General features: G+C 31.9%; 1 protein-coding gene across 1 annotated transcript in view; it reads left to right on the top strand.

Moving 5' to 3' along the window:
- Positions 1-10,928, top strand: part of LOC123561810 (homeobox protein Hox-A7-like) — a 43,635-nt gene extending 32,707 nt beyond the window's left edge. Inside the window, exon 2 of the mRNA XM_045354413.2 lies at positions 5,285-10,928. Within this exon, the coding sequence (XP_045210348.2) occupies positions 5,285-5,577 (293 nt within the window). The 3' untranslated portion in view covers positions 5,578-10,928. The remainder of the gene's footprint in view (positions 1-5,284) is intronic.
- The last annotated feature ends 2,850 nt before the right edge of the window (positions 10,929-13,778 follow it).

The following is a 13,778-nucleotide window of genomic DNA, read 5'->3' on the forward strand; positions in this document are numbered from 1 at the left end:
GTTAAAATTTCTGCAGGTGTAATCTGAAGGAGTCAGTACAGTCATTTTAGCGCAAATATCTTGTCGGACACTAATGTCAAATTTCTACTGTTGTTTTGGTAAAGATACTGTCACTGAAGAAGAAGCATCTTGACCAAAACGATGTCATTTTCTACTACTATAGAGACAGGTTTTAGTAAAGATGCATGTTCTTTGACCATATTCCATTCACCAGCGGAAATATTGCACCAGTTACTTTTTAACAAGACACTTTCAAAAAGCTATCACTATAAATTACATCATTAAATCTGCAGAAATTGAAGAAAAAACAGTCACTCTTAAGTGCCAGAACTAATTGTTGTATCATTGCACCAATGGATAGTCGTAAAATACTATTCAACAAAATTCGTGCTTTGAAGTCTCTGCAGGTGTCACAGATCTTCTACTTGGCTATAAGAAATATACTTTCCTGAGCATTCAAAACTCCTCTCAAGAGAATTCAGATACTCTTCAATAGTAACATTTAATATAAAATTCGTATGATTTTACTATTCATCTTAACGCATGCGCGAACACATTATATCGTTATTATTTCTCTTGCATGTCTTCTTTGATTACTGTAACTCATCGTCTGAAAATTTTAATCCGAATGATAAGATTTATTACAGAGACATGCTACTACCCACCCCCAGTCGTTTTTTTTTCTCTATATGTGTTTTATGTACACAAGCTGACTCAGAAAGCTTGTATTTGACCCCAAACCTACAGCAGTAATTATCTCCCCTAGTGCAATAAGACCCCTACAGTCACATGCTCGTTGAAAAGAAATTCGAATATTATTTTACTACTTTCGATTTTAATTTTTTATCACCCAGATTAGCCCTAAATATCTGAAAATATTCGAAATAAATTCAATAACTAAAATCATATAATAATTATAAATGATGAAAAGTACACGATTTATTAAAATCTTGCTAAAAATGTCTTTACTGTAAGGAGACTGCTTTAGAGACATTTGGCCGTTGAGAATGGAAACCAGAAGCAACTGTCGTAGCCGGTCTTCTGTTTGGAATGAATTAACGATGTGATGTTTTGATATTTAGAATAAATTAAACATGCAATGATTATTGGATCTATAATTCTAACGGCTAAGAAAAATACCGCAATAATGTTTTAATATTTAGAATAAATGTATACAACTGCATGTCGTCAATGTATAAATCTAAACATTTGATGAAAATAATGAATCAGCATGGCTTAAATTATTCGATTGATATCCCTAACTGTGTATAGATAAATAAAAAAAAATAAGTTGTATAATTTAATGAAATAATATTAGTCATCATGACAGTGATAAAAGTGTTTAACAGGGAGTCCAGGCTTTAGAAACACACATTACCATCACCTTAAAATGTATGCTATTTTTTGTTTAAAGTCACACCTGCACCTCTATTAATGTATGACATAATTTTGTTTGTGTAAAGTTTAACCCTCAGAAATAAGTGTGCAGTTGATACTGGTTTCTTTCTTTTGAATCCTGATAAATGTGGATTTATATTCTATGAATTTGGAAATATTAATGGTCTTAATATCCATTTTTTGCGAACTATATCGATAAAAAATTAAAGAAGTGAAACTATGTGTTTCCATTAGCTGGACACAAGCAAGCACTGGTCCATTGTTTGACATTTTATAGCATCAAATTACTGAAATAAAAATTTATTTCTGATACATTTGTCATTGATCAGTCTTCTAAAAATTATAAACAAATTACACAGCATGAAATAAAATAAAGTAAAAAGCTACGGTAAATATCAAACAAAATGTCCAATCTTCGAACATTCGAATTACAGAAATATCACCTTAGCCAAGGAAACTTTAAATTGATGATTTTTTTTTTTTCATTCATGAAAATCAGTTGGAGACAATGCGTAATTTGGACTAGTACAAAAACAGCAAATCATGCCTGTGGGAAATTTGACAGCAGACCTATTTTCCGTCTTTATTATAATGAGGATTATCAGAATAGTTATATCACAATCATATTAATACTGATAATCATAATGTTAGTAATAATAATGATTGTTATTACATTTTATTGCATTTATTACTTTTATGCTCATTGCCCGTTTTATTTCGTACCATGGGCATAATCATTGCTTTGTATTTTATCATTCGAAATGAAAGTTTTGAAATTAATTTGATTACTATTAATACTTTTTATCTTTTTCTAATATACGAAGGAGTCTGCATGTTATGAATTGATAATATGGTATGTTTCAATTATGATTAATTCATTAACATTCAAATTCTATTCCTTTTCCACTACTAAATATTCCCCTAGCCTCTAATCAAACGTAATTGTGTTCTCCCGACTACGATAAAATAAATAAAACTATTCATTAAAAATAAATTATTTCATCATTAATGACAGTATCCACATTGACTCAAGTGACAGAATATAGAAATCTTATTTTTTTTCTCAACGTCTTCAACTAAGTACATACATACATTCGTTCGTACGTACGTACGTACCTTTCTACCTGCTAGTCTACTTACCTGCCTACCTATCTACAAAACTACGTATAATCGTGCATTTATACATCATACATACATACATATTATATATAACAAAATCATATCCGTTGTCCGAACTGGAAAGCCCACATTTAATTGTAACTCTTAGCTGTAGTTTTGGTTTGTGACTTAAATTCCGGCACAACAAGAACACTTTTCAGGGGTGGACTTAAAGAATTTCCTTGTTGTCAAAGGGTTGACATGCTACATTTTGTTTTACCGTTGCGAAAGCTCAACTATGACAACCATGCTTGTTTTCAGACCATGTTCGTTTCAGACACTTGAAATATTAATGCAAGTCTAAAGTGTAACGTCACGGTAATAAATTATGCGGGCAGGTGATAATTGATAAGTTTTTCTTTGAAGGAAATATTGCTGAAGATCACACATGTTTTCACAAGCATATTACTGAGTGTTTTTCAAATAATAACCCATATGTGAAGTATTATTGGCAATTATTTCATTTCCCAAATCATTTCTATCTGCCATTTAATCTGCGAAAAGAACTTACACATTGGGCGGTTAAAGCAAAAGTCTAAATAACCAACATAGCAAAAACCCATTACTGAATTTCCTAAGCAGCAGGGAAGGTCTAGGCATCACGGGAATTAAATGAAAAGAGCCCGTTAAGGCCATTACAGCACGCTGTAAAATTACGGCGCCTATATTTGTTTTGCTGTGGGTAAATGTGTTTATAGTCATTATGAAACTTGAGTATATATTCAGCCGCTATTGGCGGTAAATGGAAAATGTCTTATTATCATGAAAAGTATGTATAAAGGAGAATAAAACGAAAAGCAAACTGGCGTGTGCCGAGGCGTAAACTGTTACCTTAGTAACAATATATTCAGGTTTTTTTAAACACCTTTATGTAGACATGTCTATAAAAGTGTCTTGTTCCAATGCCTTTTTCAATAATAACACAATTTGATTAATATAATCTATGTGTGATGTCGTGTCTTTTAGTCATACAGATTTTTCACACTGTCACAATTGTTTGTCTATCTGGAGAAATAATTATTAATAGGGATTCGACCGAGTCCTGTATAGTACTACATTTAAAAATATTTACAATAAAGAAAAAGTAACAAAGAAAGATTTGAAAAGTTATAAAAACGGGTATGGACCGTGGATATTTAAAACTGTAAGTCTCAAACAAATCTTTTGATGGTTACATAACCAAATGTTTAAGTCCAAAGGCATCCACTACAAATACATATAAAGGATATTGACAGCAGCTAGTCTCGAAGGTACATAACAAAATGAGTCCACTACCAAAAAAAAAAAAAGAACGATTTTAATCCGAGTTTCTTTTGAAGGAAGGTATGTCAATGGCAAACTGCTGAAGTATTTTACCTAGTTAAAAGATGAATTCTATTTCTATGGTAATTATATGGTAAAAGCAATACTTAGGATGAAGGAATTTGCCCGCTTTACAAGACCACTGTAAGATTTGGATATTTTCCTCTGTGATTTAACGCAACTGCATATAATAGGACTATGGGTTCTTACCAAATTAATATTGCTAATTGTTCTTATCTCGGCCAAAATACAAAGTCTCAAATTATAATAAATTATTCATTATTTAAAACGAAGGATGCATAAACATACGGACGATTTCTTGAGATACCTGTGTGGTCACAAAAAAATAAATATCATTTTAAACGTGCAAACTATAATATCAAGGCATAATCATCTAAAACCAATTAAACCTTTCTTAAAATGATTTATTGGCTTATTTAATTTTCGTGAAGTTAAATTCTTAAAGAAAGTGCATCGGGTTTACACTGGATGTATCCTCATTGTCAAATTCAGCTGATTCACAACCCTCTAGCCATTCTGGAGCCACGGGCAAACGGTTGCTCCACGGGTTGCATTCAAGCTAAACCAAAACATTTAACGCCTTTTAAGCATATAACATCAAAAATGTGTTAAAATCATTTGTGTACATTTCACCAGAGCTTATTCGTAATTCCTTATTTCACTAAAACTCGGTATTTAAATCCCCACTAATGGAATAATATTTATTAATTGTGCCATGCGTTTATCGCGATTATAAACGATGGAAAACAATGTCAAAGATACGTTTTGGGAATATATTATCTAATATATCTAACATATTTATGAGATATTGGGATCGAAATGATCAAATAAATAGCAAAATTATTCAGCCGGGATGAATGTCTCTGACAATTTTGCACCGTGTGCCTGAAAAAGACATATATCGAAGATAAATAGAAAAGCATTGGCATTACGTACTGTGCTTTCTTTTGTACTACATTTTAAAAAAGGCATCAAGACATGGTATATCCCACTGAATAAATGAAAATGTCTAGCTTTAAATATTTAGTAACCCAGCGTTTTAGGAAAAGGCTATTAGATATGTAGGAACAAAATGGCCAGTAGGAACAAAATGGCCAGGGCAATTACAAAATATTCAGATCGTGCAGGAATTAAAGAATTTTGGCATTGCATTGAAGTGGTTTCGCTTGGTCGACTGCTGTGCAGCCAGAATAAACCCGGAATATATTAAAATGTTCTATTAACACCTAAATAGCCACGTTGTGCTACTGTCACAACAGGTCCATGTTTATAATGTCTGCACAAAGGCTTTCTCTCTTCGGCAGTAAGTCTAAGGAATCTTGAGAAGTTCTTGGTTTATTAGTTTTTGACTGATTGTAAATGTTCTTTGTAATGTTCGTATAAATGTTTCTTTTTCCATTTACAGGTCCAAATTCTAACCAGCGACGTCGTGGTAGACAAACATATACAAGATTCCAAACTCTTGAACTTGAAAAAGAATTCAAATTCAATAGATACTTAACCAGACGCCGGCGGATTGAACTTTCACATATGCTGTGCTTGACTGAGCGACAAATAAAAATATGGTTTCAGAACAGGAGAATGAAAGAAAAGAAAGAACTTCAAGCGATAAAAGAACTAAATGATTCAAACCGCTCTCCAGATCTTAAATCTAAGTCAACAACTTCTTCGACGACGTCGGAAACGCCGGCAAGTTGACATAAATTAGTTGATAGTGTAGACTAGGATATCGCTCATGTTGTCAAGTCAAATAGAACGAGAATGTCACTCTCATAACGAGAATCTTGATTTTCAAAACGTATGTGTCTCCGCACATCAGGAGGGTCGAAGAATAAATCCGGGGTTGTGCCATAACTAAAGTGTTTCACATTACGCACAAAGACACGTGGAACATAGCCGCCACTGAGCCATGACAATTATTTATTTATAGTAACAAACTGCCATATTGGAATTCCTATGGTGCAAAAATAGACGGTATGCTCAATCACAGTAGAGTATGCCCTCAGTGTTCATTTCTGTTATGTTCAAAATTTTAGATGCAACAGCATCTCTCCGAGTGTTCATGTAAAAAGATGTCAGTAATTCCGGCATTTCAAACCAAATGGAATATTTGGAAATATATGTATGTATAAATGTTTTGAAGTTATTGAAGAGATGTGGTGAATATAAAATTTCACTGCAATTGTGACTGATCCATTTTATGCCTATAAAATGTTTGTATATTGGTAAATATGAATAGTAAGGTTTTTTTTTCGCATGTTTGTTCATTCATATTTATTATAAACGAGAATATATTAAGATAAATTGTTTCTTGATAAACTTGCCCGCAAAGAATGATATATTTAAACACACAATGCTTGTTCATATACCATTTCACAGATAGAATGTCTGTTAGAAAGTACAAGTATATATCAGGAAACTGAATAAGAATACCCGTAACATACCTAACAAAATTAATGATACATTGCAAATTGTTTTATTTTATTTTTTAAACTTTATAGTCTTCGCGTTTGAGTATTTTTTGCATTTTTTGAAATGTTAATCTAATGCATTAATGATGTTGGATATACATCAAAGATTAAAGATTGATGTAGTTTACGCCAGACGAATTTTTAACCTTTGATTATCCTGTCCACACCATTACGTCCTAAGTGTTTTTTTTCTGAAAGGCCGACACTTAATAAGTATATCTTGCATGCTGTAAGAACTTAAAGAATATATTAATTTATGATACGTTATTAGAACTAACTGACACCAAACCGATGTTTCCTCATTGGACATGATCTCATTATATTTAAAAGTGAATTTCTCATCCTCCATACAGCTTCATTTAACCCTTACCCTGCTAAATTTTCTATAATGAACTTGTCCATCTTTCAATTTGGACAGTACCATTAACTGTTAAAAGGGTTGCTTACCAAAAATATACTGACTGAATGGCGAACAATGTAGAACAAGGTCAGACTGCACGGATGTGCATGCTGATCATGATCTACACTGGTCGCAAAAGTAGAATCAGTCTTGTCCAAAATGATACGGGTTAAGTAAATCTTCACAAAACTGTACTTGGGCAGCACTAATTTCCTTTCAAATCGTTCTGCATAAATGACTGACGAAGTTATATGATATGCATGTCATTCGTTACGATAAAAAGCATCTTCCTTGAAATACATCATTCAGCAAGATGTCTTTTTTTTTAACAAGAGGGCTCACATATTTACCTACTTGGTTAGATAGATCAATGTCACTTACAGCTGTTGCAATTAAAGGTTTGTTTCTATATTTTTTTCCTTTTTAAGTTGTCAATTCATTTCTTATTTGCTGTATAGCTTAATAGTCATGTATTTAATAAGTTTATAATATCATAAAGGCAATGGTAAAGTAATACGAACTATCTGTGTGAAAATTAGATCATTTTTTTAACCTTTCTTTTTACAAATTTTGAATTAAAAAATGCTAAATATGATCTTTAATATATTTTTTTACAGTTCACCACAATAAATTGTAGTCATATTTCCGTTAATATCGTTTTAATAGTGCAAGAGAGAGACTTTTATCGAAAAGGAAGAAGAAGTTCTTCTATACTATAATAATAGTTTAACAAATAAAATCTGCGAAAAGACACAATTACCATAAAATTCATTTCCAGTTTTGCACGAAATCTCAATTTTCTTTTAATTGAAATACAAAAATTAATATAAATGTCATATAAAAGTGTTATTACTCTAATTTGTTTTATAATATAGATATTACATGTACACGCAGAGCGTATCTGACTTTTGTGTCAAAGTCGTGGCATTTTAAAAATCATCAAACAAAATTTATTATTGCATTCAATTTGATGTGTTCTTTACCAGTAAATAGCCTGAATGTATCTTCCGTTGCAGTTGTATTTACTGTTTGCAGGTATCAATTAAAAATTCTCTTTGTTTAGTATATTCCATATAAATCTTAAACATTTCTAAATGACTTAAATTCACATTTTTCTGTCTTAGTACTTGTATTATTTTGAAATAGCTATTTTTCCGTTTTAAAAAAAAATCTTAATCTTATGTGTGGAAGTCCTGTCCTCTGGCAGATTGAGAAGATTAACCCTTAGCCTGCTGGCGGCAAGTGATTCTGCCTTTGCGACCAGTGCAGACCAAGATCAGCCTGTACATCCGTGCAGTCTGATCATGGTCTGCATTGTTTGCTATTCAGTCAGCAAATTTTCAGTGAACACCCCTTCACATAACAAATGGTACTGTCCAGATTGAATGATGGACCAGTCCATTTTAGAAATTTAGCAGGGTAAGGGTTAAGTGGAAGCATAGAACAGAACGAAGCAAAATGGTAGCAGAAATGGTTTGACCGAGTCTGTTCACAAGAGATGATAAAATGTTCAACTCCTCTCACGGCTTCTAGCTTTTGGCTAAATTTTAGTAAGCAAGAATAACGCAACAAAGAATACAGTGTTCAGATTTACCTCCAGTTAAAAAGATAAGTTGCGATGAATACTTACTATGGCTTTCACTGAAACGAAAAGTGTCACTAAATTAATGAAACAAAACTGAACGGGTCAGTCAGATTGAAACTTACAGGAACAGGGAGAGTTTCTAAGTAAGCGAAGAGTGTCCTTTAATGATGTTACTTGTAACAATATCATACGTTAACAAATATGTTAAAATATTGTTAAATCAAAGTTGTTTTTATTTCTCAGACGAGTGGTAAACAAGATGTTTTTCTTTTCAGAATTTTCAGCAAACTATGTATAATATTTATGAACAAATTATATGCGTATAAATATGAAAAAAGTGTGCAGAATATTTACTCGGTTTCAAAAAGCACAATCTGACTGAAACTTTCATAAATGATAAGTATTGTTAATTATTTTCATAAAAACTGCGCACAAATTTTATACATATAACAGTGGGTAAAAAAGGTTATAATCTACTTGACTTTTAGAAGTTTTATTCTGTTTCAAAAAGCGTATCCCGACACCAGTTAGTTGTATTCAGGTAAATCATAAGCAAATATTCTATTCTGTTTAACATGTTGAAAAAATGTTGTTGTTGTTGTTTTCGTGTTTTTATTAGGTGATACATTAGTGATATCTTTATGATATTTTGTATATTACATAATATTTCAAAACTATTTAATTTTTGACAGTGTATCTGGTATATTGAAAACTATTGAAACAATTGCAAAAACTAATTAGAGTATGAAATTCATAAATTGTTTATTGACTGTTGTCAGCGTTCAGTTTATTAACTGTTACTTTTTTTCTCCGATATGGGTAAATTACGAGATGTAATATATTTATTTCCTTGGTGTAATTTCAATATTTTTTGTTTTGGATGCACATTGTATAAATTCTTTTTTTTTTATGTAACAGAGTGATAAAGTATATTCAAAACCGACGGGGGGCATATAACATAGATTTCATACTGACAGAAATAGCATGTAGATGGTTAACATAATGTATAGCAGAATTTCAAGTAGTTGTATAATGGAATAGGGCAACTAGATTTTATTTTTAAGTAAACATTTTAGATCCGTAAAATCATAAAAAAAACCTTGAAAAACGAAATAAATGTTTTGTGTATTATCATGTAAAGGTTAGTTCCAAATAGCACAATAATTTTGCAACAGAAATTGCCATTACACTTAGCACTTTTAAGTTTAAATCATTGTAAATATTATTTTGGGGTATTTTAACATCGTTTACATTTCCCGTTATGTCTTTAATTTATAGTTCTGTATATGTGTAATGATGAATGTTAGAACTAATAAATTTGAGTTAGAGTTCGAAAGTAATTGATAAATGTTTCTTAAAAATACAAAATAGCTTTTACATCGGTGAAGAATGAATGAATTAATAAATTAAATCATTTCGCAAGAAAAGGTTTTTTTTCCGTGTTGGCAAATCTCTTTTAGATAAATACAGGGAAGAATATGGAATATAGATAAGCGAGTATTGATTTTAGAAAAAAAGATTAGAAGTATATCATTTAAAAGCATATTGTCAGCGTTCAAAAATACCTGAAAGCTTTTATGTATGAAAGAAAAGTTTGTGTTTACTTCTTTAAGAAACAAAATGTTCTTTTGTCAGTGATATTAATTAATATTAAATCATAATTATAAATACTATGTCTGCCCTTTTTACGGTTTTTCAGTACATTTTTGAAAGAATAAAATATGTATCAGGTAATTTCACTGGGAAAAGTTTCGAAGATATGCTAAAAATGTCAAATTTCTCTCGTGAACAGCATATGTGATCGCCATCTGGTGTTCACGCGGTGAAAGTTTTCTTCTTACACGGAAACAAATAATATTCTCTGTCTATTATATCGCCAAATGATAACCGGTCTGAACTAATCTATAACTGTCTTCTACAATCTTTTTAGCCCTAATGCATTCATTTTAGTTTTAGAAATGCAAATTGCCTTGATCTACTTATATAATTATTATATAAGTCTTATTTCCGAACGATTTTAAAATTTTCATATTTGAGCCGCGCCATGAGAAAACCAACATAGTGGGTTTGCGACCAGCATGGATCCAGACCAGCCTGCGCATCCGCGCAGTCAGGTCAGGATCCATGCTGTTCGCTTTCAAAGCCTATTGCAATTAGAGAAACTGTTAGCGAACAGCATGGATCCTGACCAGACTGCGCGGATGCGCAGGCTGGTCTGGATCCATGCTGGTCGCAAACCCACTATGTTGGTTTGCTCATGGCACGGCCCATTTGATAAGTTCATATGATATAATGCATATAATGATTGAGAAACTTTAAATAAAAATTAGTATCAATTATGAAAATTTGATTCTTTTTCACTGCGTTCTGATCTTAAGTGTTTGCATTATGTATTCGCAAAGTCAAACAAGTCATTAACTTGCATATGATAAAACAGATAGCAACACATAAGATTTAGCCTGAATATACGTGTAAACAATTTGTGAGTCAGAATTACATGGTCACAATTTATACATGAAATTCTAGTTGTAATGTATGTGTCACAATATATCGTCTGCCATCATTTTATATTTTCTGTGCTTTTTTTATTTTTCACTCATATTTTATTTTTTATTTTTGTTGCTAAACAGGTTTATGAAATGGTACGAAGTATCAGAAATATATTGTTATGTGCCGTATGTTACAAACTTTCTACAAAACGAGAATTTACGCAATAAAATAAAATAAAAAAACACTGCTTTTTTCTTATATTTCCTAGAAACTCTCTGTCTACATAATTTCTGTACAATAACTGTAATGATGATAGTTATAAATGTCACCATTTTCACTATCGTCGTCATCATCATCATCATCGTCATCAATAAATGGAAGAGGGACAGCAAGTTTGTCAACTGCCTTGTGTATTAAAATTACTTTTAGCTGTATCAAATGAAGGAAAATGAAATTATAACCATCTATAGTTCCAAACTTGTTGTAAGTGAATTAAGAAATAATAAATCTGTTCCTATATTTTATCAGTTAATAAAATATGGGCAGGAGTTTGGATGCGTAATAATTAAATCACGAGTGTGTAGCACGAGTGATTTAATTATTCGCATCCAAACGACTGCCCATGTTTTATTGATTGATAAAATTATTGGAACATATTTATTATTTCGATTCTAACAACGCAAATAATTCGCATTTTACAGTACTACATTTTCAGCGTAATACGTCATTCGGGTCATATGCTGTTACAATTTACCTTCTATGGTTAGAAAGTGTTGCATAGCCAATGGAACGTATATATATTTGTTTATTTTTTATCAGAATTTTGAGAAGTATATATAATTTAGTAATCTAACAGCTCGCAAACTAATTATGAACAGAATCATCAAAATAAGCGAGTTGACCCAGTATTACGAGTGACGAGATTAACTTTTATATGACGTCACATCATTATGACGTCATACTTAATGTCATACATTTATGACGTCACTGCTGAATCATAATTAAGCTAATTGAATTCGCTCGTAGTGATCAGAGCGTGTTTTACGGACCTACACATAGGTCAGTATGAGTTTTTATTATATTTATGTTTTTGAAATGCTGTTTTCAACCGTTTGGCCCTGAAATAATTCGTATGTAATGGAACTAAAGTAGAAGCTCTTATGTTACAATCATAGGGGGGTGAAATGTAACAGCCAACCATATTTTATCGTAGATTCAGGTATAGGCGATCTCGCTATATGTTTATATAGCAATTGCTGCGGATCGTGTTAGAATTTACTGTAAAAGCTAATTGTAAGCAATATTACATTTGGTCACAAGACATAGGTTATGCGTTTATTTTCTGATGACCAATATCCGAAAAAAGACCTGTTGTACTGGATCAGGACTTGTATCATGTTTGGCCAATTGAAATTCCATACAAAAATAAACCTTGTCGTGATAAACGGTGACGTACCCCTGCTAAGCTACACAAAATATATCCAGAACCCAAGGGTCGCATGTTACAAAAATAAAGGTAATGCCGTATAAAAAGGATAAACACTGATGACACCTTTTGTCCTATTAAAGGGGGATAAGGGAAACATTTTAAAGTTTAGCTGAAAGTATTAAATATAATCATATCTAGTATCCTCCTCCTTAATCTGTGACGTATTCAACACAATGATGACGTTCCAATAGTCACATAAAACGTTTTATATATCGATGTTTCCATACCTCATGTTTTTATTTCGATGTAAATGAGATGTGAAACCAAAAACCAAAATTTGTAGACCTGATTGGCGCCATATAACCTATACTGTGTTGGTGCGCCGTAAAACCCAAATAAATAAATATATCGATGTAAACTGCGATGCACCAGGACCTTTCAATGACAGTGATGCTTTAATGTTCAGCTGATCACTTGAATTTCGATGAAGACATCATAATATACTAACTACAAAGCAGGAAATAAATTGCTGGTACTACAATTAGTGCGGTGGGCACCTAAGACGATAAGCTACAATTATGTCAACTCGCACCGAAAATGCAACGTTATGATTAAAAACGTGTAACCCTTAGTTCTAATGAATACTGTCTATAAGCAGAAACCTGTTGATACCTTTATGACCATAAAGTGTTACTTTAACGTCCGGAGTAATCTGTATGGTTGAAGTGGTCACATCGTTAGGTCGGACACGATATTGCTTTGAACAAGTTTGTTTGTAAGAATCCCAGTAATGTATATTCATGACCTCATTGTAAGGGGCATGCTTCCAGTTTAAATCAAAATGTTTGAAAACAAAAAACAACGTATGCCTAATATCATAAATCAACATATAACAAGCTGATATTCCATGAGTATGATGTAAAAAACAGCAGTTTCCGTCAAGTGTAACTTATTAATAATATATGATATAATTAAAATTATATTTTCCCGATATGAGCAATTCCATAAACCAACACCAGTCTTTCTAAATCACATTGTTTCGAAAAGTGTGACATAAATTTTGGAGATGAGTTAATTAATGAAGAGGTATCAGGAAGTGTTTGTGCAAGCCAACACCAATGCATTTCGAACAAACTACCAGTAATGTAATCTATCACTAAACTAACAAGTACTTTTCGGCTTACACAATAATTATTTCCTCAATCTTTTATGTACAAACTGGTAATCCTGAATAAAAAGTAGCATATTCTTAGCAAAGGCTTATCATCTTCCTGCAGTAAAGCGCTCAAAGATACAAAACACCTTAGGCCCTGGAATTTACAGACTCAATTTTTCTTTGTGTTGTAGAAACACAAGAAAAACGTTTTTACTGACTCGCAAGATGTTGGATTAGTAATAGTGGAAAATGAATGTCCTGTAAAATGCAGAGGCAGTTCGTTCGTAATTGATACGTTTAGTGCAAAAAATTATAGTTCTCACATATTGTGAAGGTGTTCGCATTTCACAGAAGCAATAAAGTATTTG

Source organism: Mercenaria mercenaria, chromosome 10 (genome assembly GCF_021730395.1).
Source record: "Mercenaria mercenaria strain notata chromosome 10, MADL_Memer_1, whole genome shotgun sequence".
Classification (NCBI taxonomy): Eukaryota; Metazoa; Mollusca; class Bivalvia; order Venerida; family Veneridae; genus Mercenaria; species Mercenaria mercenaria.